This window comes from Ammodytes marinus, assembly GCF_949987685.1.
Source record: "Ammodytes marinus genome assembly, chromosome: 11".
NCBI lineage: Eukaryota > Metazoa > Chordata > Actinopteri > Uranoscopiformes > Ammodytidae > Ammodytes > Ammodytes marinus.
The window spans coordinates 17,520,312-17,533,573 of record NC_137215.1 but is presented as its reverse complement, the minus strand read 5'-3'; the positions used below and the strand labels follow the sequence as shown (position 1 = coordinate 17,533,573).

At 40.2% G+C, this 13,262-nt stretch overlaps 1 protein-coding gene across 1 annotated transcript in view; it reads left to right on the top strand.

Moving 5' to 3' along the window:
• eys (eyes shut homolog) overlaps window positions 1-13,262 on the top strand; it is a gene marked incomplete at its 5' end in the record, with an annotated part of 143,662 nt that overhangs the window by 98,735 nt on the left and 31,665 nt on the right. Inside the window, one exon of the mRNA XM_080036510.1 lies at window positions 2,269-2,419. Within this exon, the coding sequence (XP_079892636.1) occupies window positions 2,269-2,419 (151 nt within the window). The remainder of the gene's footprint in view (window positions 1-2,268; window positions 2,420-13,262) is intronic.

Genomic DNA, 13,262 nt, shown 5'->3' with positions numbered 1-13,262 from the left:
ATCATATTTACAATTTCTCCACTGCTGCAGTAAACTGTATGGAAAGCCAGAGAGAGCAGACTGTGAGCCATGTCACAAAGAGAGATGAATGTTCAGAAAGCATATATAGAGGGCACAGTGCCTTTTATCTAGTAATGCTTCCTGCCTTATAGTGCACCATCTTTCTTCACATCAGAGGATAGGAGCTGAAAAGAAAACTCCCGAGATCAAACAGACAAAGCTAATCAGAAGAGCACCAAAAGACATTCATTGAGATGCGGAGAATCTCTTCGCCATATAGCTGCTCCAAATTCTCTGCTGCCCCTTTTTAGACCTCTCTCCGAAGCAAACATGAGAGTCTCCCCCTGGACTTCAATTGTCAGCTAGAGAAGGGAAAATATGAGGAGGTGGGGTGAGAGAGAGAGAGAGAGAGAATAGGAGGCAGGCACTGACAAAAGGACGTACGCTCTGTTAGGCTGGGTGCAGGAGTAACAGGGCTATGGGACAGCAGGGAACAATATCCTTACGGGAAAAATAAAAGATGGGGGCAACATTGAAATTTATAGCAAATAAGATTTGTCAACAAATGAGTAATGGCGCCAAGACGAAAAACAGTGTTTGAAAAGAAGACAAAGGATCATTGTTGCAGAAGGAAGTTGCAACTGTGTGGTTTTCCTTGTTTTTGCAACTGAATACTCGGTAGTGTTGCAAACGTGACGAGGATGAGGAAACAGTGGGTTATCTGAAAAGATAGTTCTCCTGTGGTCCACTCGGCATCAGTATTTAATAATATAGCACTGTTAAGTGCATGCCTGCTGAGTCTTATGACAGGGAAGACCTTCAAGTCTACTTTAGATAATGCATTATCAGAGAAGTGCATTTTAAGCTAAGCATAGCCTCTTTCCGACAAAGAAATTGCGATTTTCTGGATGCCCCTTATAACCCTGGAGGAATTGTTGAGAGCTTCCATATCAGTTGCCATGCAGCATTGAAACAACAAGCTAAGCTTTTGGCCCCATTTTCCTCTGGTATCCAAATCCCTCCCCCCTCCCACCGTTTGTCGTTACTCCATGAAAGATGGCGCACACACACACCACATGGTGAAGACTCAAGGCTGTCCCTGCAGCCCACACACCTCTGTCCAAATCTTAGCCCAGAGAAAATATACCAGTCTGCCCCTATTGCAGAATACTTGCCCAATTATAACTGTCATTTTAAATCCAATGGGGTCAACCTTTCTGGCCTTCACCGTCATGATGAGGTGGGACTTCTGTTTTGCATCCGAGACTGTTTGGACCATGGAGGAGAGCCAGACTTACCGAAATGACTTTCATGCGTTGAAGCTCTTCTTCCCAGAGACTCTAACTAGACATTGAATCCTCAACCATCGCTTTGTCTCGTCCTGCCAATGTTTGTTTTTTTAACAGAAAAATCCTGCACCTTGTTGTATGATTAGTAGAGCTGGTAGCCAGGCTTGTTCAGACCTACCAGTGACAGACATAACAGCTATGGTGGAGGAAATACTCTCTTTTGTTACCTTTCATTTCCTTTATTGGATGAAAGAATGTCTCTCTGTCTGAGGCAGAAGAGTCCCTGCCCTTTGCTAAACAATGATAGTCCCCACTTTGAGATATTTGAAGAAAACAAAATGCCACAACTATAAATTGTGGACAAAACCTCCTCCTCCTCCTTTGCTGGGGAGTCCGAAAAACCTGGTGGTTATCTTAAAGGTGGAGTCAGCGATTCTGGAGAATTATGTAGTCTAAATCACTTTTTTACAAAATCTGTGAATATCTCCTCAAGATCAGCTACCCATCCTTACTGTGTGCGAGCTGTTAACTGCTATGTAAAGAAAGGGTACGTAAAGGTATGTCTAGCAACATTCCCGTTTACAGAGCCTAGGCTGTGTTTTAACACTGGATTAGCGGAGGTAGCGGATTGTGTGGAGTTAATCACTGAATGTGAAGTGATATCAAGCATGCTCCAGAATAGCTGACTCCACCCAGCCCCAGAAGGCACGATAGCAATAGGGCACGAAGGTATGATTCCGCTCATACTGGTGCAGTCCTGGTTTATTTTTGTATTTTTGCGGTATACGGATCACAGCAATTAGCTGAGCACTTACTTAGCAAGAGCACCTCCGTCTGCTAGCTCTATATTAGCAGGACACATGAATTGGGATTTGCAGATCATCATGAAAATTAAATGTTTAAATTAAATTAAAGGTAAATGCAAAAATAAATGTTAAAAATTAGACTCTTTGCTTACCAAATGTTCTTACCATTTCAGCTCAACAGCAGAACCTTGGGGATCAGTTTCTTCACGTCTTCCTTCAAGATGGAAACCCTGTTGCTAAACTTGGGTGTGGTGGCAGCCATGTTTTGACTGCAGCTTCAGACCAGATCATCAATAATAATAGATGGATGCCAATCACAATCAGGTATGTCTCCCCTACTTTTTATTTACTTATTAATAAAACGTATTGTAATCAGTATATACACAACACAACAATTTTTTGACAGAAGAAATAATCGACTGTTTGCCTTGTTTTCATCAGTATGTGTGTTTGGGACGATTAAACAATTAGATGGAGCAAGTGTATATTTAGTGCTCATGTTTATAGAAAAAAAGAATGCAAGTGAAGCAGCTTCACTAGTGTAATTTCTACAAATGATATAAAATACACACAAAGTCCCTCATTTAGGCCTTTCACACCAAAAAGAACCATGAGTCAGTTCCGGGCTGGTGCTGGGGCCAGTTCAAAACTGGTTACAGCCTTATCCCAGTTATGAACCGGTTGGTTTCACAACGACCAGAGCCAGCCATGGAGCCGGCAAGAGAGCAACGTCATGACGTCACTGTAAACGTGTGTGTACGTCGCCCGACGCCGCTGCTCTCGTGGCTAACGCTAAAGCTAGCGCTAGCTTTAAGCACAACAACAGTGGCGAATACGTCTTATTTTTACACGTGTTGGCTCTCACTTTATCTGTGTGTGTGTGTGTGTCTCCGTTTGTCGCGCTGCTCGGCTCAGTGGGCTCTGTGTTTATATGTCCATGCTGTGAAGGTGCTGCCTGCTTCAGCGTTTACTTTCATGTTACTTCAAAATAAAAGCCAACTCACGTTTGTCCAGTGAAATGCTCATGTGAAACCAGTGAAATGCTTTTAATGTGAAGCCGCAGCCTTAATGCTTTATTTGTAACTTAACTGTTGCGCGCTGATCTAAAGATAGTGTTTTTCAATATAGAAAGCCGTGTCTCTGGCATTACCGGTGGTGACTCAAGTTTATTTAGCTAAAACAGGACCCATACAGCGTATTTTCGCCGGTCAATTTGATCGCTACGTTCGGTAATTATGTTATGTTTACGTCTCGTAGTAGCGGTGTTTTTAAATATGGCGGGCATGAGGTTTGAATTGGTATGGTTGGTCAGGATAATCCCTCCCCCGGCCGCTGGCGCAAGCAGTTCTTACCTCAAACCCTGCTCAATCCTGGGGTTTGAGTTGAACCGGTTTTTACAGCCCAGAGCCGACTCTCTGGCGTTGTGAAACCAAAACACTGGCTCTAGCTCAGAACTAGCCCGGAACTAGCTCCGATTTTGCGGCGGTGTGAAAGGCCTAATTGTGGGAATGTTCGTGGGTGGGAAATGATCTTAGCTGAAAAATAAATGGTTTGATATCAACAGATCAAAAGAGAAAAATGAAACTGGTGGAGGACAGAGGCCTCCTGATCTGTTAGCCCAAGATGAGAGATCTGGAATAATAAGACAAATGTCACAAACGCGTGAAGACGAAAGTGAGGAAATTCAAAGGGAATTAGTCGTAATTATAAGATTATATTTTCAATTGCCTTTGTTTGTTTGTTTTTTTTTGCATAATGAACGACCGCAACGAAATCAGACAATTGATTTGAAAGAAAAAAATCAATGCAAACAATACAACACCAAAACGCTTTTTTTGTATTATATGGACATCCTCATTATGCTGCATCCCAGGCTAGGATTAGGAGCTCATTTTTTGAAGTTGAATATTTTAATTATGCCAAATACAATAAGTTATGAAGATGAAAGCACATCAACTTCATGGTTATTTAATTCAATTGGCAAATACATTATTAAATTAACATAGAATATGAGGTTTAAATATGCCATGTGTTTAGTTTAAAGGAGTGTGTTTACATTTAGTAAGAAAGTCAAACCTTTATCATGTGTGCGTACACATGGTCTAAGGAAGTGGTAAATTTGTTCTCGGAGTACAATGAAATATAGGTATGAAAAAAATTTATAAATCCCGGATTTGTGCATGAAACATTTGTATGCACTGTTTAAGCACAATTTGTTGTCATTAAATGACGGCCAATGTATTTTTACAAGAAGGGTTGGACTGAGTGCAGTGCTCAGTGCTCCCCACTTATGTGCAATGGGAGTTTTACTCAAGGTTGCATGTCATGGTCGCTTTGACAAAGCATTGATCAGAAAATGGATTCTGCAGTATACAGCTCATACGCCCTGGATAACCACGCACCTCGGCAACAGTGCAGGCCCTGACATGTGTCAAAATGTCACATAAACAAAGAAAACTGTCGAGCGGAAGTGGTTTTAGTAAGGTGACTACCAACAGCCTTCAGAAAATGATATGGAAAAAATTGCAATCACATATTCAGTTTGTGCTACTTCAATAAATTATTATCTGTAACAATGTGATACAAATGATCCATTCATTGATTGATTCCATTGTATTTTTTCATAACAGCAGAACTGACCTCATTAAAAACTGACCTCATCATGCAAGAATGATGCACTTTTCGCCTTTTTATAAGCAGCTGAGAAAATAGGTCATTTTGGCAAATAGGTCATTTTGGCAAATTGTTGTGGAGCATTTACCTTTAATCTTGACCACATAGGGGAGAACGGGGTAATTTGTCACATGGGTTGGTTGTCACAATCGTTATATCTCGGAACCAGAAGGCGCTGTCTGTTAAATTTTGGTATGTAAATATCCAGAATTGGGATCAGAGGTCACCTACATAGTCTTCCTTGGAGTTAGATTGCTGAATTTGAGGTGAGACGACTGTTTGTGTTTTTCATGTCAAATTGAAAATATTTAGCTCCTCAGTATTTTTCTTCTAGGCTTTTACACAATGGGTGTATAACAAAACACTTGTTACCCATACAAAGTGTGAAGGGTAAACTATAGTTTAGATTGTGGTTAGCAAGCTAATTAGTTGTCAGATGGTTGTTGGCCTTGATGCTAGCAAGAAATTCAAGTTGGGGTTGGTCGTCACATTTTTTGGGGGGTTGGTTGTCACATGTTATCTCAAGGCTGCAGCCAGAAAAGGAACCCAATAATGAAATAAATTGTCAAGCTGTATCCTCACTGACACCCCAGAGAAGGAAAGAATAGAGCAGGAAAAGGCAGCTAGCATGCAAAAGAAAAAAGGGCAACACAATCAAAACAACCCAGTGCATCCCAGACTAGACCAGCTGCCAAGGCTACAGTAAGTTATGTAGGCCTATTTGTCAACTTGACAATGCAATTAAACTTTCAAATTTAGTTCTATTTGCTTGCCTTCTTTTTAAGATTATTCCCATTAAGATAACATTGTGACAAACAACCCCATAGTGTTTGACAACCGACCCCTTGATGGGGTTGGTTGTCACAATGTGTAAGGGTGTCTTTGATGATTAATTTCTTCTTTATTACAATAAGATAGAAAAAGTGAGGGGTACACATTTCAAGCCAACACCTTAAGCTTCAATGTAATGTAGGAATGACTATTGAAAGATGTTTAGGTGATGAGCAATTCTCAGTAGAGTAAAAAGTGTGCCTACTTACCCCGTTCTCCCCTACAGTAGACACACCTTTCAAAGATTGGTATGATGATCTAGTTTAGGCTACACTGCTAATGTCTTCAATCACAACAAAAGATACATGAGACCTTGTAGAGCAAGCCCATATCGATGACCCATTATTGGATCCATGACACTATGTCTGTCCAGAGTATTAATGTCAAACGCACACCTGCACACTTCACGTAAGCATTCAAATAATTTCAAAATACCTTTCGTAGTGCAATTATATGCATATACTGAGTTCACATTGATCCACCATGGTTAGCCCAATCCTTTAAATGGTTGTTAAGGAAATCTAGTCTAACTGGATAATTAAGTTCCATCTTTAAAAAAACAATGCCTCCTTTACTTAGGATTATTTAACATTTAGATTGTCAAGCTAAACTGTGTTCTTATAAAAACTGGTGTGTCCAACTACGAGTTACATATTTTAGTACAGAAAAGCTATTTGTTGAGCATCATCTGTGAAAAACAGTTGACTCCTAACCATTTGGCAGTGTAATTGGTATACCAAACGCTCAACCTGATCCACATGCATTGGCACTACGGGCTCGTCTCATCCAAATAAGTCTGGCGTCAATTTTTCCCCATACACCGCTGATCTTATGTTTCAGCTCAGGCTCTGTGGAGCAGACTGAGCCAGTGGGAGGAATGAGAGAGGGGCCTGCTGCTCAGCTCTGCCTCTATTGTTCTTGATCGCTTCAGCAATTTTACTCATATGCAAATCTACACATGACATCGCCTAGTCATGTTTGAGCAGTGGATGCATACTTTCCGTGGATGATACTTGGCACCGCTGAATACGGCGGCTTTAACATGTTGGCAGCATCAACCCATGCTCCAATGAACCAACAGGGAAAATCCACATTACCTGATGTCGCTGTATAGCACACATTCATCCCCTTCTATTTTTCCCATTTTCCCCCCAACCACTACCACTCATACCCCTTATTTTTCAACCCACCAATTGTATAGTCATCTTGAGCACTGTTCTGATGACACATGGGGAAAAATAAATAATTTGCGTTTGGCTTTCGTACAGATGCAGTAGCATCTCTCTGGACGTGCTGCCTCTTGCACTGACACGTCAGCAGCACTTCCTTGATGTTCATCCATGTTGGGCTTTTGTGCACTGTACTTTTGATAACGACATAATTGCTGCCACAAGTTGTTACAATGAAGAGCACAAAACAACACATTACGCATTGTGGAGGGTTTATTTAAATGACATTACAAGTCTTAAAAGTGGGTGCTGCCACTCCCATGTTTTACATCTACATTGATCCAGCCTAAGAATGAACACAATTCAGGTCGTATCAATACATATACAGTATATAAAAAAATATATGTATTCCAATATTTATTTTCCAAAATTCTGAAAAATAATTTCAAGATTTCTTGAACCAAGTGTATTTGCAGTTCTCTGGGTGCCAAAGAGGGCTGCAGCAGTATTACGCCCCTCTATCGTACTAATCATCCCCCAACAAAGGAATGAAAGACACTGAGAATATTTAATCGAGAATTAAGCAGCCTGTTCTGACAGTAAACATAATTGAATCACATTTTCCTTTTGTGGGGGAGCTTTTGTTGATCTAGACTGCACTAAAACGATCAGAACAATCCAAACAGGCGGCCTTCTACATGAGTCATATATTGGGAAGAGCTTTCTTTTAAAGATGAGCGGAGAAGAGCTTGCATTTAATTTACTTTTGCTTAATACTTTATACTGAAATGGCAGGTTGGGTTTGAGAAAATATGTTATTATAGCTTCTATTCAGGCGCATTACACTATCAATTGTTGTGCAGGTTTCCTGAATGTAATAGTGTTACGCTGCATTGTGGTGGCAGAATGCATAATGGACAGGCAGATGTGAAACACTCAAAATATTACCATAACATTGCAACTTTAAAGTGTTGCCTTGTTTTGGGGAACATTGTATGTATTTGTTTTTACAATTAAATCTTTAACCCATTTGTAACACTCCAGTATGGACTGTAAATTTGTCAAGACATAAAGGACGCATGCCCTGTGCTCACAAAAAGGAGTTTGCAGGGAGGGGGTGAAGCTGTGTCATTTCTCATTCTGGTTTGTTTTTAAGGCTTATTTTTTGTTATGTCGGAAAGTTTTTCCTTGAGGGATGTTTGGGGCTATGCTGCAATTATTAAAGTTTGAGTTGGCAGACTCAAAATGCTCCCTTGTCATTTGTGAGGGTCTGTACATTATTGTTAGAATCCTGATCCGCTTAGCATTCACTGTTGGGAGTAATCTTCATTCACACGCAGTCAAAGAGTCAATGAGGATGACACATAGCAATCTGCGGCATGACAATTCTTTCCTTGTCACAGGTGAACTCAAGAGTCCCTGGCAGATACCATTAATCAGAAGGCGACAGTTTTATGGGACCGTTTCTTGTTCACCATTGAAAGGATTGGGAGTAGCGTCTCAAGTGTAGTCCTGAAATACTGGGAACATTTATTTTTATGATGGCGGATTTTGTGTCTGGCACCTCATAGTTCTGATGTTCATGCTGATGTCTTTATAGACATGCATCAATACCTGGCCATTACATATGAAATTTTCTCACAATTTTCTGATCTTCTTTGTTCGGTGCTGTTGAATACAGCTGTCACTGTAATGCCTGATGACGGAAAGTAACAGAATCGAAAAAGATTGCCCTTTCCGCTTATTTAGCGATTGGGTATTTCAAATCACAGTTTAAACCTATCCAATTTAACCATTGAGTATTTTGCAGAGGGCCCAAAGAACAGAGGGTTCTAAAATGTTTAGAGCCCACTAGCACCGTGAAATACTGATCAAGGGTCAATTTGTTTGGACTGGAAAACAAATTCATTATCAACACAAGTATTCTTCCCTGTCAAGCAACAATGGGGATATTGACTGTAACATGATTGCTAATAAAGAACTAAGAGTAGTTGTTAAATGTCAATCATACTTGCTGTGCATTTTGGTACCTATATGTTGGGGAGAACGGGGTTGGTAGGCACACTCTTTACTCTAGTGTGAATTGCTCGTCACCAAAACATCTTTCAATAGTCATTCCTACATTAAATTAAAGCTTAAGGTGTTGTCTTGAAATCTCTATCCCTCTCAGTTTCCAACATATTGTAATAAAGAAGAAATGAATCATCAAAGACACCCTGACACATTGTGACAACCAACCCCATCAAGGGGTCGGTTGTCACACACTATGGGGTTGTTTGTCACAATGTTATCTTAATGGGAAAAATCTTAAAAAGAAAGCAGAATTAAATTTGAAAGTTTAATTGCATTGTCAAGTTGACAAATAGGCCTATATACAGTCATATGAAAAAGTTTGGGACCCCCTTCTAATTTTGGGGATTTTTGTTCATCATTAGCTGGGATTTCAAAGAAGCAAATTCCTTTTCATATTTGACATACCTTAGGGAAACAGAAGCAATTCAGCAGTGTCATTATGCAATAGGCATCGTAACAAAATTTGACTGGTGCATAAATTTGGGCACCCCAAAAGAAAAATGACATCAGTACTTAGTTGAGCCTCCTTTTGCAAAAATAACAGCCTCTAGACGCCTTCGGTAGCCTGTGATGAGTGTCTGGATCCTGGATGTAGGCATTTTGAACATTCTTACATACTAAAGTGATCCAGTTCAGTTAAATGTGATGGCTGCCGAGCATGGAAAGCCCGCTTCAAATCATCCCATAGATTTTCGATGATATTCAAATCATTGGACTGCAACGGCCATATTAGTACATTGTACTTTTCCCTCTGCAGGAATTTGAACTGTGTTAAGGGTCATTGTCTTGTTGGAATATCCAACCCCTGCGCAACTTCAACTTTGTTACTGATGCTTGAACATTATCCTGAATAATCTGTTGAAACTGGGTTGAAATCATCCAACTATCGACTTTTACCAGGACCCCAGTCCCTGAAATGGCCACAGCATGACCAAATTTAACAGTAGGTAGCAGGTGTTTTTCTTGGAATGCAGTTTTCTTCTTTCGCCATGCAAAGCGCTTTTTATAAAGACCAAATAACTTAATTTTTGTCTCATCAGTCCAAAGCATTTTCTTCCAATATGAATCTGGCTTGTCTAAATGAGCTTTTGCATACTCCATGCAACTGTATCTGTGGCGTGGGCGCAGAAAGGGCTTCCTTCTCATCACCCGGCCATACAGATGTTTTGGTGCAAATTGCGCTGAATTGTTGAACGATGTACAGATACACAATCTGCAGCCCGATGTTCTTGCAGGTCTTTGGAGGTGATCTGTGGGTTGTGTGCAACCATTCTCACAATCCACCACCTATGCCGCTCCTGTTTTTTTCTTGGTCTGCCATGCCTGGGTTTAACTGCCACTGTGCCTGTGTCCTTCCATTTCCTGACAACGTTCCCTACAGTCGAAATTGACAATTGAAACCTTTGGGAAAGCTTCTTGTAGCCTTCCGCTAAACCATGACAATGAACAATCTTTGTTTTTCAGATCTTTTGGGAACTGCTTTGATGATCCCATTCTGTCTCACTTCAGCAGAGAGTCAAAGAGAAGTGCAACTTGCATTTAGGCACCTAAAATACCTTTTCTCATGATTAAACAGACATTTCTATGAGGTTCAAGGCTTAACAACATAATCCAACCAACTTTGTGTTTAAAGTAATCAATTTTACATGCTGTTACAGGCATTACAATCAACAAAACCAGAAGGGTTCCTATATTTTTGCACAGCCAGTTTTTCACATTTTATTTTATTTCATACACCCAAATACTGCTTTTCAAAAAATCTTTGTTTGGAAAACATCCCAGTACTTAGCTGTTCCTGGTAAATTAAAGACATACCACTTGTATCCTTTTTTTTGTGAAAGCAGAGTCAATTATAATGCCGGCTGAGAGGGGTTCCCAAACGTTTTCATATGACTGTAACTAAATGTATCATAACAAAAAAATAGCAAGGAATAAACAAACAGGAAACCCATATTAAGATCAGCCATGTAATAGGTTTAACAGGTGATGGCAAATGTAGGGTCTGCTCACTCCAACTAAGCAGAGCTTGTGTGCCCACTGGTTGCACATTCAACACTTCTCCCATACCTCCCCTCAACGGCTGTTGGAGAACATTTCCATGCAAACTAAACAAAAACTATCCTCTTCATCTGATGAAGACTCCTCCTCCTGTCTCTTTCTCTTCTGTTTCTTCTTCCCCAGCTGGGGTGGAGTGCACTGGGGTGCAGTAGCCTTGGCAGCTTGTCTAAATTGGGATGCACTGGGCTGTTTGGATTTTGTTGCCCTTTTTTTCTTTTGCATGCTAGCTGCCTTTTCCCGCCCTATTCTCTCCTTCTCTGGGGTGTCAGTGAGGATACAGCTTGACATTTTCTTTTGTTTTTGGGTTCCTTTCCTGGCTGCAGCCTTTGGATAACATGTGACAACAAACCCCCCAAAAAATGTGACAACCAACCCCAACTGGAATTTCTTGCTAGCATCAAGGTTTACAACCATACAACAACTAGTTAGCTTGCTAACAACAATCTAAACTATAGCTGTCCCTTCACACTTTTTAAGGGTAACAACAAGTGTTTTGTTAGAAACCCATTGTGTTAAAGCGTAGAAGAAAAAAAAGGTGCTACCATTTATAACATTTTACATGAAAAAGACAAAAAGTCCTCTCACCTCAAATTCAGCTGTCTAACTCCAAAGAGGACTATGTAGGTGACCTCTGATCCCAATTTTGGATCTGTCCATACCAAAATATCACAGACAGCGCTTTCTGTTATAACAAATGTGACAACCAAACCGTGTGACATATAAACCCATTCTCCCCTATAGTATATGTGAGTATGTGTATGTTATAGCCAACTCAAAAGTGAAATATTTGCTGCTGTAAATAATGTTTATCTGAGTAATGGGTAAAGTAATCCCTTTGAATTTTGGACAAGTAATTAGTAAATAGCCAGTGTTTGCTTTTTCTGAACATCACCAACTAGTGGACAGAACCCATTTTTAGAACTTCCCCACTCTTAATATTAAGCATTCACATCTCTCTCCACACAGTGCTGATGCATCTGGGGCAGCGTATGATGTATCAATCACACTGTTTTCAGCGTTGTATTGACATGTACCCCTATAAAAGATTCATTAAAGAAGCTACCAGCCGGCTCACTGGGAATTTCTTTTGTGGTGGCTCCACAATGCCAAGGCGCTTGCTGTGTGCTGTCTAATTGTGTTTGTGGAGATGTAATGATAGAACACAGGCTACCCAAATTAATTGAGGCTTGCCAGTCACAGCACAAATTATGCAGCAAATGCTGCAGTGCTGCGTGTGAGAAAGTCACTGCACCAGAGCCAGAGCAGGCATTACAGTCGGTAAAGGTGTAGATGATGGTCGGATAAGGTGGTGTTGTTTTGCACTTACAGTAAAGACCAACAAACAGATCCGTCCTGACTTTGATGTGTGTGCTGCTGTGAGGGGTTTGTTAACTATAACTATACATGATTGTGAAGCATATGGGCTGTATTTTCTCTCCTTTCAGTCCTATCTGATGTCTAACTCTACCGCCTGTTGTGCTAAAAAGAAGTAACAGGTGGTACTTGCCTTCCTTATATAATCTCTGTGACCCATTTACATTATATCTGCATGCAGCTATAAAACACCATTGAACAGTCTTTGAGCCTTTTTGAGCTAAAAGACTCTTGACCCTAAATTACTAAAAGTCTTGGAAATTATAAATACATCACTAACACGGCCCACATTATCATTTTCTTTTTGAAAAAATCTTAAATATGATAAGAATAATGAGTCATTTACATATGTAAAAAAAAAAATTGTCTCATCTTGCCTATCAGCCAGGGAAAACTGTTGCAAGGGCACCAGTGCCGTGCACGATGTTTTACTGCCATCTGTTGCCAATACTTTAAGATGTTTTATGCAATAGTAATATTTTAATGATGATCCTCCCTCATTATTAATTTTCTGCAGGGAGCTGTGAAGGTGGCACGTTCAAATAGGATTGTAAAGACAAAACGGCTGCCATCAGGTTGGAACAAATACCTTTGTGTGAAGGTGCTCTGCTGAAAATATTTGCAAGGTCCCTTAACATTGCAGGCAATATTTCAGGAAAGTTGCAGTAATGCAGTCACACTGAATAAGTCACTACCAAACCACAGACTAAATGAGGATGTTAGGGATGACAAATCACTTATGATTAGCGCATTAGCCAGATGAAGAAATGCATAAATGATGGTTGAGAAAATAAAAATGATCACAGCCATATTGTGGTTTTGTTTGTTTGGAGAAAATGAAATATTCATACGTTTTTGTTTGTTTACTTAAAGTTGGGAATTTGCTCTTGTTGGTCCTGTGAGACCCAGCAATGGATGGTTCACAGGGAGCCCGATAAAAATTACAGTGTGTTTCATCTCTGCTTTAGACAAAACCCACCTCTTTCTCT